Here is a 14742-nt window from a genome sequence, read left to right as displayed (position 1 = left end):
GAAAGGGATAATGTATAATGAGCCGGTCGGGAGTTATTTTCCCAGTATTCACCGGCTCATTATACATTATCCTGCTTATTACACGGCTAATTATCAGTTAAATAAATAATGTTGTCTGCCTCCGCGAAGTGCATTAAAACCGACCGGATTCGACAACTTTTGGTGAAAGTTTTGTACTCACCCAGGCTTAGTGGACTGAACCGAGTAGTACAGTACAGTATAGGACAGTAGCCCATTTTGTTGTCTTTTTGTATTTAGGCTATCTCATCTTTCTCCTCCTATCACTTGAAGCTCTTCAGGTGTCAGTTCCTTGTGCCATTTTTCGCTTGATTTTTTTCTTTCCTTCTCTATTTCTTTTTCTTCAGCGGCATTATATGATGGCAGTCGTTGGGCCAAAGGCTTAATATGGAAGTCCACAAACTGAGAAGCAGGCTCTGTGAAGGATCCATAGACAATTAAACTCTGAACTGAACCTAAGTGAGATGCAAAGGAAATAGTCTGCCAAATATGCAATGGTGCAGTACACCCATGGTCAGGTATGTTCAGTGTGTACCATACTGCTGGCATGAAGCTGATGGTGTCTGTGCCCAGATTCCTGGAGAATGCCTTGGGGTCCCCCAGGAAAGTCCCTGCAGCTGGTGATCTACTGCCCATTTGCTGGCTATTTGGTCGAAGCTCATCCATAAGACAGGGCAGGCAGTGGCGTGCACAGACTCTTTGAAGGGCAAGGGCGAAAAGAAAAAAAAGGGCACATACAGCGCATTCTCGCCACTGAAGAGGGAACTAAGTTCTGCGTGTTTTTGAGGGCACTTTAGACATGTTTATTTTGTAGTATCTGACGTGCCACATGTTATGTGATGAGGTCTGTTATGATCAGTTAGGGGCCCAGGTCAAGATTTATTATGGCCTAGGTCAAGGATAGATAAGTAAGATGAAAGGTTGGATTCCATCTCGATTGTCTTTCTGTCACCTGTCACATTTTGTCTCAAAGTTCACAAAAACAACCAATCCCTATATAGGCAGGGTACTTGGAGCTGTTTTTCAGAGCAGTTCATATTGGCTTCAAACACTCTCTCAGGCAATCTAGATGCTTGATTTGATGCTGTACTTCTTGTAATAAACCTTTTCTATATACAAGGAAGATGGTGTCAGCGGAGTCTCCTTCATCACCCTCACATCATCGCTATTTAATAAACAACAATTTTGGTGTCACGAACAGGATGAGGATGAGGATGAGGATGAGAAGAAGAATGAACAATTTTGGTGTCACGAACTCCGGACGTGTTGTGGCCTGCAGCGTCGCCGACAGCTTCAGTGCATCTGCTCCCGCACCAGGCCTGCAAATACGGTGAGCGTCTCACGTGATTGAGTGCTGGTTCGCTCTTTCAGGGCTGTTATGCGTTTGCTGTTTGGTCACACTGTAACAAATCATTTGTGTGTGTGTGTGCCATGATGTGTAGGTGTTTGGGGTGTTTCTCCTTCTAAATTTGTTTTTGATTGCGCTGTGTACAGAGCAAAAGGGGGGAGTAGCCTATCTTAGGAAAGACAGAGGATAAACATTAATGTAAGAAATAGTCTGTCTTAGGAAAGATAGAGAATAAACATTAATGTAAAATAAGTAAAGAGAATAAACTTTGAAGTAAACTAAGGAAAGAAGAATAAAAAGATGAAGTAATAATAAGAAGTAGAATAGCATAATAAGTAACGATAAGGTGTGCTAAATAACACCATGCAAGATTAATGAAGACTGGGTAAGATATGTGTATATTAGTCACTGCGTGAAAATTTGCTTTGAGAAACAGTCGGAATTTGGCTAAAAACAAAAAAGGACAGTAACAACCCTAGGCCCAAGGGAAATTGGACATAAGGTAAAAGAGATAAGGTTAAAGGTAAAGATTAAGGAAATAGAGAAGACAAAGGAAAAGTAAAGAGATAATGGAGAAATAAAGAGAAATAGGAATAAGATTAGGACAAAAGCCCTCAAGGAGGCGATTTTAGATGGGCCTAAAATCCTGGGATATCACTAGGTGAATTTCAGGTCAGTTCAGGGAACTGGAGGTGTAGAATGAAAAATTCAATTGTACGTTCTCACTCTTAACATTCGTTGACGAACAATGTTTTGATACAGCCTCTCACTGAATATTTTACACCTCATAAGGCAGCATAAATTTAGAAAGAATAAAGAAAAAGGAAAATAGGAAAAAGGAACTGTGATAGATTTCATATTGAACAGGCATATATAGGTTGTGGTTGAGAACAGGAGATTTAGTAATTCATAAGGAAAGATATTTTGTCCTTTAGTGTTAAAACATATGAGCCTCAAAAAAGAGGACTTTATAAATATTGACTAAAACTTATGAGCCTTTGAGGGGGACTTTGATAAAAGTTATGAGCCTCTTTAGGGGGGATGGTTTTTGAATCTGTTAACAACGTATGAGCCCCAAGAAGGATGTTTATGATTTTGAAGAGAAGTGTGAAGATCAGTGAGAATATTTTCAGTGAGTCTGTGTGTGAGTGTGTGTGTGCTCCAGCCGGTGGGTGTGTGTGTGTTCTTTGTGTCAGACTTTGTACTTTCTTATGTGGAGTTTATCTGATCTTTAGGAGACTGGGCGAGATGTTCACTCTCTGAGAACTAGAATATACTGGAAGTTCTTGCTAAATTTAAGAGGTGGAGCAAGGGGGGACACCCCATATAGAACGCAAATAAGATTGATCTTTCTAATGGGGGGAGTGCTGAGGGTGCTCCCTTCCCTTTTCTCTTTGTAAGGTACAAGTAAAAAAAAAAAAAAGAAAGAAAGAAAAATGTTAGATCATTATGCTTTGATTCTGATAGTTTGACAGTTTTTAGGATATTCAAATTAATTTAAAAGTAAAAAGAGCATTAAGAAGTACAGCCTGTGGGTAATGATATACTACTGGAAGATTTAAGATGTTATTAGAGTAAAACAAACTAAAACTTTCTAAATTGATAATGTATTGTATGTAATTATAATTGAGTATTGGTTAATAGGTGTAGTTTGAAGGAGGAAAACCTCTGTTGTAGATAGAATGACCTAAGTGTTGGCAGATAATAGGCGTGAATCACACTGAATTATTTGTTGCATTGTTTATAAGGACCTAGTGGGTTCATAAGAAACTGAACTCTTGTCTGTTTTCTTTTTTTCTTCCCTTATCCACCTATGGTGTGTGAGAGTTTGGGGAGGAGTCAGAGGAGATGGAGTGCGTCTGAATTGGGAACTTCCAAAGCGCAGATGAAAAGGCTGGCCAGTTTGTCACACGGATTGAGGTTTGCTGACGACAGCGTGGGCAGCTCCTGAATCCAGTCTGATCAAGGCTAGTGCTGTTTTGCCCACAAATTCTTTTAACAAAAAAAAAACCTGCGTTTAAATGAATGTGTGTACACTCATTTATAGCTATTATTGTTGATATGCTTTTAGTTTGCTTTTACTTATACTAGGTTATTATAAGAATATTTCTTAATTTGGGGTTGATAGAATACATCCATCTGTCTACATATACATGAGATACTATATGCTGTAGTCATTTAGAACGGGCTTGGCAACAGACTGACCAGTCGATGCATTTAATTAATTAACGGAAGATAATTATTTGGTTAAATACTGTGGAGAGTTGCAGATGTGAGTTTCATTGTCTGTGTATGGTTTATTTTGATCCGAGCCGCATTAGGGATTCAATATTGAGATTATTTTGATAATCTTAAGGTGAAAGGGTGTGAGCATTGAGTGATAATTAGATAATTGTCTTGCTGCAAACACATTTGGTGGTAGTTTATCCCTTGTGGGAGTATGTGACCTTTATGAGCCTTTATATAGGATTGGATTTTCCCTTCTATTTGCAGGATATTTGAGGGAATTTTACTTAAAATTTCATAGATTATTTGTGTGTTTAGTTGATATTATACGTGGACTTAGTGTTGTGATATTAGTAAGTTTTTTTGATTCCTTTGAAGTTGGCAAATCTATTTCATTTGTCATTTTACTGACTGTGGTAAATCAGTGGTGTATAAAGAATTTACATAACTTTTAATTCGTCTTAGTCTTAGAATTAGTCTTAATTACAATAAGGAAACATAGGGGAGCCATTACAATGCAGAGAAAGGACACTAAAATTCCAAAAGTAATTACTCCTGTTGATGTAGTACAGAAGAATAATCCTTTAGTTAAGGGCATTGCGAAGATATCGGAGAAATGGTATAAGCGCTGGCCTGAAATTGACCAACCATGGCCAGTGGAGGGGACCCTTAACTCAGATGTAATTAAAATAATGCAGGTGCTTGTGTCCACTTATAAAGCTGATCAAAAGAAGGGAAAAACGTGACTCCGCATATGCACATAATGTGTGTCACTTATTTGGATCAGTGTGGAAGAACCGAGGGTTTAAGAGAACAGATGGTTCTCCAATACAGCATCACATTCAAATAATGAAACTGTTGCATGCTATGATGAAGCCTAAAGAAATAGCAATAGCTGAATGTCCAACACATAAAATAGATGTGTCAAAGGTTATGCAAGGGAATGAAGCGACTGATGAAGCTGCAAAGAAAGCCGTCACAGGAGCAGACAAATTGAGCAAAGTTCTTCTGGTTACTCATGAAGTGAACTTGGAAGATAAAATTACGCTGAGGGATGTGATTTTGATGCAGGAAGCTGCAACTGAAATGGATAAACGGTTGTGGCTAGACCGAGGTGCCACCCAAGATTCTACTGGCCTATGGAGAAATCATGAGGGGCTGTAGCACCTCCAGACCTGTTAGGTCTAATGATTCAGGAAGCACATGGGTTAGCTCATGTTGCAAGGGGGGAAGTAAGGAGAAAGATTATGAAGGAGTATGGTTTTTGGGCACCATATTTGCTTGAACAGTTTGTTTATGTCATAGGCAGGTGCACTATCTGTCTGAAAAACAATGTTCGGAGGGGTGTGATGGTTCCTCCTGGTCACATTCCAACTCCGAGGGGTCCTATGCATGAGCTAGGTGTGGACTTTGTTGACATGATAAAACCAGTTGGAGGTTAGAGGTATATGTTAGTTGTTGTGGACAGATTTTCGCGATGGCCTGAGGCTTGTCCAACCAAGCGGAAGGATGCTCAGTCTGTTGCCAAGTTTTTGTGTAGAGAGGTCATAAGCAGGTAGGCTCTTCCAGATCAGGTATCCTAGGGACAATGGGGAAGAGTTCGTGGATAAAACAGTGAAATTGATTTTGCAAAAAAACTGGGAATTAAACAGGGTCTTGGGGCAGTCTATCATCCGCAAAGCCAAGAGATTTGTGAAAAAATTGAATGGTGTTTTCAAAAATCGCATTGTTAAAATCTGCCAACACACAGGTCTAAATTGGATAGCAGCACTTCCGCTGGTGCTAATGCTGTGTCGCTGGAGTGAGCTGCGTGATTTGCATATGACACCTCATGAGTTGGTTACGGGAAGACAGATGCCAACACCTTGTTTGCGCACAAGTGGAAAGGGTCCAAGCATGGCCCTTTTGGAAGATGAAATGTGAGCTTATGTTACATATATGGCTACTCTGCATAAAAGAATATCCACGTATGTTTCTGACAGGCAAAGAAAAGAGGAGGTGCAGGAGAGGCTCGATGAGCAAAAGAGGAGCACAGTGCAGCTAAAACTGGAGTTATGTGCTCAAGTCTCATTGAACTGGTGATCAGTCTGGCAGCAGCGTTTTGCACCAACTGCAGACAGTGGAGATAATTCTGGCTAAGACAAGTGTAGAGGGCGTTGAAGTAGTCTAAGTGGGAGGACACAAGGGCATTTACAATTTTGTTGAGGTCATGGAAAGATAAAAATGATCTAATTTGAGAAATGTTTCTTAGGTGCATGAAATAAGATTGCATGGTTTTCTTAATATGGGCAACAGACGTGGATGTAAAAATCTCCAAGTATAATAATATTGTTAAAGCGCTGAGTGATGAGGGACAGAAGTTCAGAAAATTCTGTAATAAAGCCAGAATTCAGTTTTGGGGGTACTGGGTTTTTACTGTTAATTACAAAACTAAAGATTTCAAAGGTGGTAAAATTTCCAAAGGAGATGGGAGATTATTTATGGACATTCTTGGAGAATACAGCGAGGCCTCCACCTCTCCTTGCTGGTCTTGGTTGGATAAAATAAGAGAAATTAGAAGGGGAGGTTTCATTAAGAGGAACATTGTCCTCTGGGCTAAGCCAAGTCTCGGTGATCATAAAGAAATCGATATTATTTGATAAAATGAAATCATGACAGATGTAGGACTTGTTGGACAAGGATCTGACATTTAAGAGACACATTTTAACAGAGGAACAGATAGGTGGAAGATGATAGGCAGGCTGACGATGAATAGTAGGTCTGACTAGGTTGTCATTGTTAACAGTGCATGCTTGGGGAGCACTCAAACCTAGCCTATTATTAATAATAACTGGAATGACCATGGAGCAAACAGTGTGAGAGTTCATTAAAACAGATGATGAATCAGCAGAACCTGCATTATCCAGTTTTGGTGAGTTAGGAGTCAGAGATAGGTGATCAAGATCATTCTGGGGTTAAGATAGTCAGAATGGGTTAGATGCAATATAATTAATAAAATTCCACCCAGGAGCTAAAGAACGAGCTACTGTAAAGCGACAGACTCTTTTGACACCGAACTCAGTCACACACACAGTCTGAGTCAAAGAGCTAATGCCATTACACAATGATAGCCTCTTGTTCAGCAGCTAACAGCAGCTAATGTTAGCAGAAGGCTCACACTCACAGGAGTAAGCAGTAACTGTAGCCGATTTAGTCCGAGAGACTGAGAGGTTTGTTAGTGACAGCTGTTCAGCTTGTGTTTATATTATTCTGGCATTTAACAGAGATGTTTATTCATGTATTCATTCGGTTTAAAAAAAAAACAAAACAACATTTTCCTTTACCATTAAGTCTTTACCACATGTACATCAGTAAAATACTTCTAAGACAGGGTCATGGAAGTCCAGGTTTAAAAGCCTCGATAAGCGATTGATTAATGAACATCTAAATAATGGATTAAAGCTCCAGTGTGTAGGAGTTAGGGGGACGTATTGGTAGAAATGGGATATAATATAATCAGTATGTTTTCTTTGGGGTATAATCACCTGAAAATAGGAATCAGGCTACTACTCTAGCTACGACTTTGAAGGGGATAAAGCAAACAGTGCGTGTGTTTAAATGATACAACAGCGATGGTGTTCTACTTTTGTCACTTCTGGAAATTTACAAGTGAGGTTGTGACAAGGGCAACCTTTGCCAATAAAACAGTGACAACATCTCAGGTGCCTATGAAATTTGTAAATGTAACGCAGACACCTGATAGGATATTTTTGAAATTTAAGGAGATAGTAAATGTAACTCAGAATCCTATGTTAAAGATAGAGCTGGTGTGAACAGTAGTAAGGAGATTTTTGAACTTAAGAAACAGATGGTGAAAGAGAATGATGCAGATTAATCTTTGACAGCTGAGATGACTGTTTCAGATGTGAAAGATGAGTTTTTTGACTTAGACAGGACATCAGAAGACATGACTGACCATCACCATGCATTACAGAAGAGAGACACTAAGTGGAAGGCATATGGATTTGATTCCTAGGTGTTACAAATCGCAGACCCATGGGCAGGAAGGAATTTATGATTTCAGCAGTTAACTCATTTTGTAAGATCGGTTAGGAGAATGAACAGTCCATGTGTGGTGAAAGGTCCATCACCAGGCACATGGCTTTCAATTTTAGAGAGGGTATCAGAACCACTAACTACTGTATGCCAATCTTATGCATTATAGTGGCTGTTGTATAAGCAGCAATTAGCAGAAGATACAGTAATGGCTTTATCAGTGAATCTGTTCAAACCTAGACTTAATTGTTCTTGGTTGAGGGAATTATCATATGTGAATTTACTTGATCAGTAGGAAATATGATGACAGCGGTCCCTGATGCAATGGAAGTGAAATCTGTAAGGGCTAAAGATTGTTTTTGTTCAAATGATACTCATAATAGGCATGGAATGTTTATGGGAATCTCAGATTGTAACAACTATATGATGAACGTGGGTAAGCGTAAACATGAGGCTATTGATGACTTGTGTGAAGTAACTTTTTATGTGCCACATCGCAAACAGAGCAGAACTGTGATGCTGCAGAACCAAATTTTGCCTGGTAACGTGACTATAGGGAATTTCGGCTTTGAACTTAACTGGGGATGCTTGTTATACTTTGATTCCTGATAGTTCTGACAAGATGACTAGTGTCATAGATGCACTGAAGAATATAAGGGATGCATTTGGCTCATCGGAAGGATCTGGATGGTCTGGGAATGCTTGGCTGCAGGAGAAATTAGGACCGTTGGGAGCAGTGTTGGTTCAGATCTTGGGAGCAGTTTTTCTATCATTATGTCTGATGTTTTCTTTTCGTACGCTGCTATTGACCTTTGCAAAGGCTATGATATTGAGATGGATTGGAGTTGTGATGCCTGGAGATCATGTTCAGATGCCATTATTACATAGGACTGACACAGACGTTGACAAGGAAGTGGTGATAGAAGGTGAACTGGTGGAGAAATATCCATTTTGAATGTTTAATTATATTATAGTCTTAACATCTATTATTTTGTTATGTAGTAGTTTCTTACTATGGAGCGGTATGATTAAAGGGGGGAAATGGAAATGTGACTTATAATTTGTAATACTGTGAAAGTATGATATTGTGAATTTCACATCTATGTATAAGGTGTTAATCTGCATTTGATGTTTTAATTAATTTGCATCGGCTGTCTTTCCAAGGATACTGGTTGGTATTTTCTTTTCTTTCCTCCTAGGACGATATTGGGGGAAGACCACCCTGAGGGTGGTTGGTTGTTCAGGGACCCCGACGTTCTGAAGGGATTCAGATACTCAAATATGGACAATAAAATGGACTGGAGGGCCCTGAACAAGAACTTTGTGATAAAAATGTCCAGAATTAAAACACAATCAACACTACATTGAGAGTCGACGCTGCTGAGGAGTTGCAGTGTGATACATTTTTATGTCTTCTCTTACATATATTTTTGGATCTTGTTCTATTATATTGTAATCTGTGATATTGATAGAGGATGATTATATGGTAGTGTTAATCTTAGTAAGATATAATAGTTTGACTTAGTTTTTGAGTTTTCTTTTACTGCATGAGTAATACTTAAATTTTATAATATTTTCTTTATTTTAATTGTTTGAAGAATGATGGTTTCTGCTATTGGGATACACTGGGACCTCAGATGTTTTCTTTTTTTCTCAGGTGTTTAGGGATATTGGTGCTAGGCAGGGAAAGGTCCACTGGAAGGTGCGATGGGTCGACCAGCCTGAATTTGGACATTTTATGATTTTATTTACTGAGGTTTCCACATGTATTTGTTTAAGTCATATCCCTACATAAAATGTTAAAATTCCTCCTTTTTAAACTGGTCTGGAGTAGTATATGTGGTCGCCTAAGGCAGAGGGACCGTGAGAGAATCTTTCCTGTCTAGATTGTTTGATGGACATTTCAGGAAAGATAGCTGCCTGACAGGTTTTCGCTCTCGCACTCCATAAAGTTGCTATTTTGTTAAGGTTATGCTGTAGGCAGCACTGTAGGAGGAACTGTTATTTTTGTCAAAACTGCAAGTATGTATGTATTACTCTTTTATTTTTCGAGACTCTGTGTAGTCTGTAATCTGACGTGCCACATTTTATGTGATGGCCTGGGTCTGTTATGATCAGTTAGGGGCCCAGGTCAAGATTTATTATGGCCTAGGTCAAGGATAGATAAGTAAGATGAAAGGTTGGATTCCATCTCGATTGTCTTTCTGTCACCTGTCACATTTTGTCTCAAAGTTCACAAAAACAACCAATCCCTATATAGGCAGGGTACTTGGAGCTGTTTTTCAGAGCAGTTCATATTGGCTTCAAACACTCTCTCAGGCAATCTAGATGCTTGATTTGATGCTGTACTTCTTGTAATAAACCTTTTCTATATACAAGTAAGATGGTGTCAGCAGAGTCTCCTTCATCACCCTCACATCATCGCTATTTAATAAACAACAATTTATTATACAAATGGTACATTATATAGCCTTAAAACAGACTAACTAGACAGACTACTCAAGTTAGGATCAGCACTCACGAGAACTGTGTAGATTAAATGGTGGACTGTGAAGAACACACAGAGACATGGATGTATGAAGGAAATAAATCCCTGCATGTGTTTTTACCACTCAATAGGTTACATCATATACAAGAGCAACAATAACCTGAAGGCATGCAAGAACCAATGCAAACATCAGGGAGGGCTTTTCATCAAAGACATCGAAGACCTGGATGGCAGGTGAGATCCCTCTGGCAGAAGCACGCAGCAGGGATGATGATGTTTTAATAGAAATGTTAATTACAGCTGAGATGCTGCTCTGTTTCCACAGGACTGTTAAATGCACTAAACACAACTGGAAGTTAAACGTGTCAACAATGACATATGTGAATCCACCAGACAGCTTCCTGCAGGATGAGCTTGGTAAGTTCAGTTTGTGTTAATACTTTGTTTGAGTCTCTAATAAATATATTTACGTGTGATCTAGCCTATATTTCACAACTCCTGACAACAAAGATTTTTGATTGGGTTACTGTAAGGGTTTACAACTCAAACTAAGTTTAGAAAATACAGTCCCTTCTGGCTCCAAAAAACCAAGATGGCAAGGGCCAAAATACCGAACTTGAGGCCTCATAACAAGAGTTCACAAATCAATGGGTGGCATCACGATGGCCATGTCCATTTCTTTTTCTTTTTTTTTTTTTTTTTTTTTTACAGTCGAAGGGGTTATGTTTTCCAGTTAACACATAAAGGCACTATCTCAGGAATGTCTCAGGGGACTTTCTTCAAATTTGGCCCAAACGTCCACTTGGACTCAGGAATTAACTGATTTTGGTGGCTAAAGGTTACTGTGACCTCACAAGACATGTTTTTGGTCACAACTCAAGAATTTGTATGCTAATAATGACTAAATTTCACACTGATATTTAGCAGGATATAACAATGAAGTGATGACATTTTATACCCAATAGGTCAAGGGTCAACTTCACTGTGACATTGTAAGTGCTATATCGTAGGCAACTGGACTTGCTTGCGTTTCTTGAAGACGTTTCACCTCTCATCCAAGACGCTTCTTCAGTTCTAGAGGACTGGTACAGGATTGCAGGCTTTAAGGCTCTGTACCAGTCATTTAGAAGTGAAGAAGCGTCTTGGATGAGAGGCGAAACGTCTTCAAGAAATGCAAGCAAGTCCAGTTGCCTACGATATAGCGCTTCTGATTACCATGATCTGGATGACTGAGAATCTTCACCTACAAGTTCACTGTGACATAATAATGCTCTGCAAAAAAAAAAAAAAAAACAACACCTCTGGGCATTATTTAACACCACAATTCAGGAACAGAAGGTCAGATACTGAATTGGTGACACTAATCTTGGGTGTTCCTCTTGAAACTGTGCTGATTGTATAGATCTTCTGTGCTGTCAGGTTGAAAATGTGCTTGAAGCATCCACGTTTTAGAATTTGTAGCTGCTGTCCAGCAACATCTATATATGAACCACTGTCTACTGTCATGGCTACATACACCTCTGGATGTGAATTTGTGTTTCCTTGGAAGCAAAGACATAACCCACCCTTCTTTGCCTTACTCTTACCTTTGACTTACTCTGACATTCTTACCTAAACCCAAAGCAATCCCACTCCCACAGCAATGACTACTAGCCGCTCCCAGTGAGAGTAGGGCAGGTCATGCCTTCCCTTCCAATGCAATGCAAATTTGCATTTTGGACAGACAAGCAAGTAAACTGCAACTTTACTGGTAGGTGGAGGTAAACAACCACAAGGTGATAATTCTAGTTGATTTTTGCTGAGGAGTTGTTTAGTTGGAGTATTTCCTGCTTCTTCACAGCGTGAGGAGGGTGCATTTTTGATAAATTCGGGAACTGTGTGAGTTTTTAAAGCTCAGTGAGTCGGCATCTGTGAGCCAAAATATAATTACCTTCTTAAAAACATTCAAAACAATGTGACTGACTTCTGAGCATGTATGTTATGTCACATACAGAGGTAGAGATGTTGGATGATGGGGGGCTTCAGTTGGTCGAGTTAAGCCCCATGGACCCCTGGCTGGCTGACCCTCGAGAGCCTCAGGAGCTCCAGGAAGGAGAAGTGAAAGTATGTATCCTGCTGTTCACACAGTCTACTTTTTATTAGTAAATGGTAATGGACTTGCATTTATATAGTGGCTTTTTAGTCTTCTGACCAGTCAAAGAGCTTTTAGACTACATGCCACATCCACCTATTCACACACAGGGTTGGGTAATAGAAGTTACTAAGTTACTTATTTAGAATACAAAATATGTGAAACTGTATTCTGTTACACTTTGAATTGATAGCATTCAGAAAACAGTTACTGTCTTTGACAATAGATTATTTGAAGGGATTAATTTATTTGTTTTGTTTCATTTGCTTTAACACTGTGTCCAAGCAACTGAACATCAGTTTGATTCCATTGTTTTCTATTGGAATGTCCTAACTGGCTGCGAACAACGCAGCGCTGCTGTATTGAGCTGAACTTTTGTCCAACACCCTGTTTCTATTTATTCCTGTTGCTCGCTTTGAAAGCGCAGCAAACGGCTGATTTATGAAGTTGAAATGAGGAATTATCGATACAACACCTCCTCATGTAACTGCAAAAAACCTGAATAAAGTGTCAGCTTACCGGAGGGGATCACCAGGGAACTACAGTTTCTGGTAAATGACCATCGCTAATAACATCCTACCTGCTGTTTGTATGCAATTTTAATAAATATCACAATATAAAATGTGTTTTCTGTTTAAAATGTACAAACGTAGAGCAATAGAAAGTACCCGCCCATCTTCTGAGTGGTTACGTCTCCAGTCAAGCGCACAGCTGAGACCCAGAGAAATGAATTCGGCAAGACAATTGTGAAGTATTCCAAAAGTAGTTCAAAGTACTTAGAATATGTTACATAGCTTAAGTAATCTAATGGGACATGTTACAAATTACATTTTAGCGCATGTATTCAGTAATCTGTGGTGGAGTTTGTTTTAAAAGTAACCCTCACAAAACTATTGACACACTGGTGGCTGCCAGCCCATTCTCACTCCAGCTCATTAAACACTGACACTTTGTCAATAATGTTGTTATCAGATACCGTTTCTCATGCTGCCGGCAACAACTGAACTTGTCAAAGACCAACGCTCTGTCAGTGGATGTTGCCCTCTGACAAAGACACGCAGACTCACTCTTCACAGCAGTATGTAATGCGACTATTTCTGATGCTGCCAACAACTAGCATCAAATAAGAAGCTATAAAGTCCCAGATATTTTAAATGAAAAGACACAATACATGTAAAAATCATCAAGCATCCAAAACTGACACAGGAGGCCACAAGTCCTATTTTGACATTTAGGTTCATTGACAAAGCGATGGTATTTGACAAGTTGGGATGAGGATGTGTCTTGAATACCACACAAGGTATTAAATGTGCATATACTTATTCAAGGCCATGTAATGAGACAAGCTGGTGAAAGAGAAGCTGATGCTCTGAAATGCAAATTGAGGGGCGTGATGGATCATGCAACCAGTCTAACCAGTTTTGACTGCCAAATACAGAATCAAAACTGTCTCCAAACTGGGGGATAGGGGATTGGGATATTGTTTTCACTTAAACTACCAAAACAAAGGCACTCACTGATCCATCTTCTTTTGTATTTTAATTGTGGACAGAAAACGAACGTGCAAGACCATCAGATTATACAATAGCAAGGGCGTAGGAACTGGAGGGGATGTGTCCCCTCTGATATTGGAGACAGGCGCATTTGTCCCACCAAAATATTATACTGGGAAGGAGAAAAATATTTGAAATCTCTAACTCACTTGCTTTTATTTTGAAAGTGCAACAAAGCGTCCTGTCACTTCTCATGGCTGCCTGCGCTTTCCCTGTCCTCGCAGCTGCAACTTGCGCTCTCTTCTCTTCTTCAAACTACAACACCCATAATTCATGTAGGAACTGCTGCAGCCAATGTGCAGCCGGCTGGAGCTGCAGGACGACTCAACCACCATGATCAGTTTTTAATGTTTTATCAGGCAATAACTAATCCAGACTATGCTCTAGTGTCGTTTTCGGGACAATTAGGGCAGGATTCGGGATTCGGGACAACGGCTTGGATTTTGGGACTGTCCCGAATTTTTTGGGACATCTGGTCATCCTAGGTCACCCACCTGGCGAAAAAATGACGGACTTTCCAACAACGGAAAAAAGCAATTTGACACTAATTATTTAAGGTTTTTGTAAAACAACTTGATTGTTCTATTAATCCATATAACTTGAAAACGAGTACACACCTCCAATATCTAGAAAGGAGTTAGTCTGTCTCTGTGTTTTTCGCTTGTTCTTGGCTTTCCCATCAGTATTTTTCTATACCTTATTCATGTCAACTGCTTTCATATTAGAGATCAGATGAAGTTCAGCTGGCAACTGACGTTAGAGAGGGTGAGGCAGGGAGAGCCAGCACTTCAAGGCCCTGACACACCAAGCCGACGGTTGGCTGTCGCTCAAAGTCAGGCCGTCGGTGAGCGTCTATCGCCCTAGTATTTGTGGTGTGTCCCGCACCATTGGCATTTCGGTGTCGGTGTCGGAGTCGGCGGCTTTTCAGCCGATTGAGCATGTT

The 14742-nt window shown here is 39.7% G+C and overlaps 1 protein-coding gene across 1 annotated transcript in view; it reads left to right on the top strand.

Moving 5' to 3' along the window:
- The first annotated feature begins 565 nt into the window (after positions 1-565).
- Positions 566-14742, top strand: part of cmah (cytidine monophospho-N-acetylneuraminic acid hydroxylase) — a 37903-nt gene continuing 23726 nt past the window's right edge. Inside the window, exons 1-4 of the mRNA XM_049567427.1 lie at positions 566-638; positions 10247-10349; positions 10441-10532; positions 12109-12218. Of these exons, the coding sequence (XP_049423384.1) occupies positions 566-638; positions 10247-10349; positions 10441-10532; positions 12109-12218 (378 nt within the window). The remainder of the gene's footprint in view (positions 639-10246; positions 10350-10440; positions 10533-12108; positions 12219-14742) is intronic.

This window comes from Epinephelus fuscoguttatus, linkage group LG22 (genome assembly GCF_011397635.1).
Source record: "Epinephelus fuscoguttatus linkage group LG22, E.fuscoguttatus.final_Chr_v1".
Lineage (NCBI taxonomy): Eukaryota > Metazoa > Chordata > Actinopteri > Perciformes > Serranidae > Epinephelus > Epinephelus fuscoguttatus.
The sequence above is the reverse complement of the archived record's forward strand: the minus strand, read 5'-3'. Positions and strand labels throughout refer to the sequence as shown.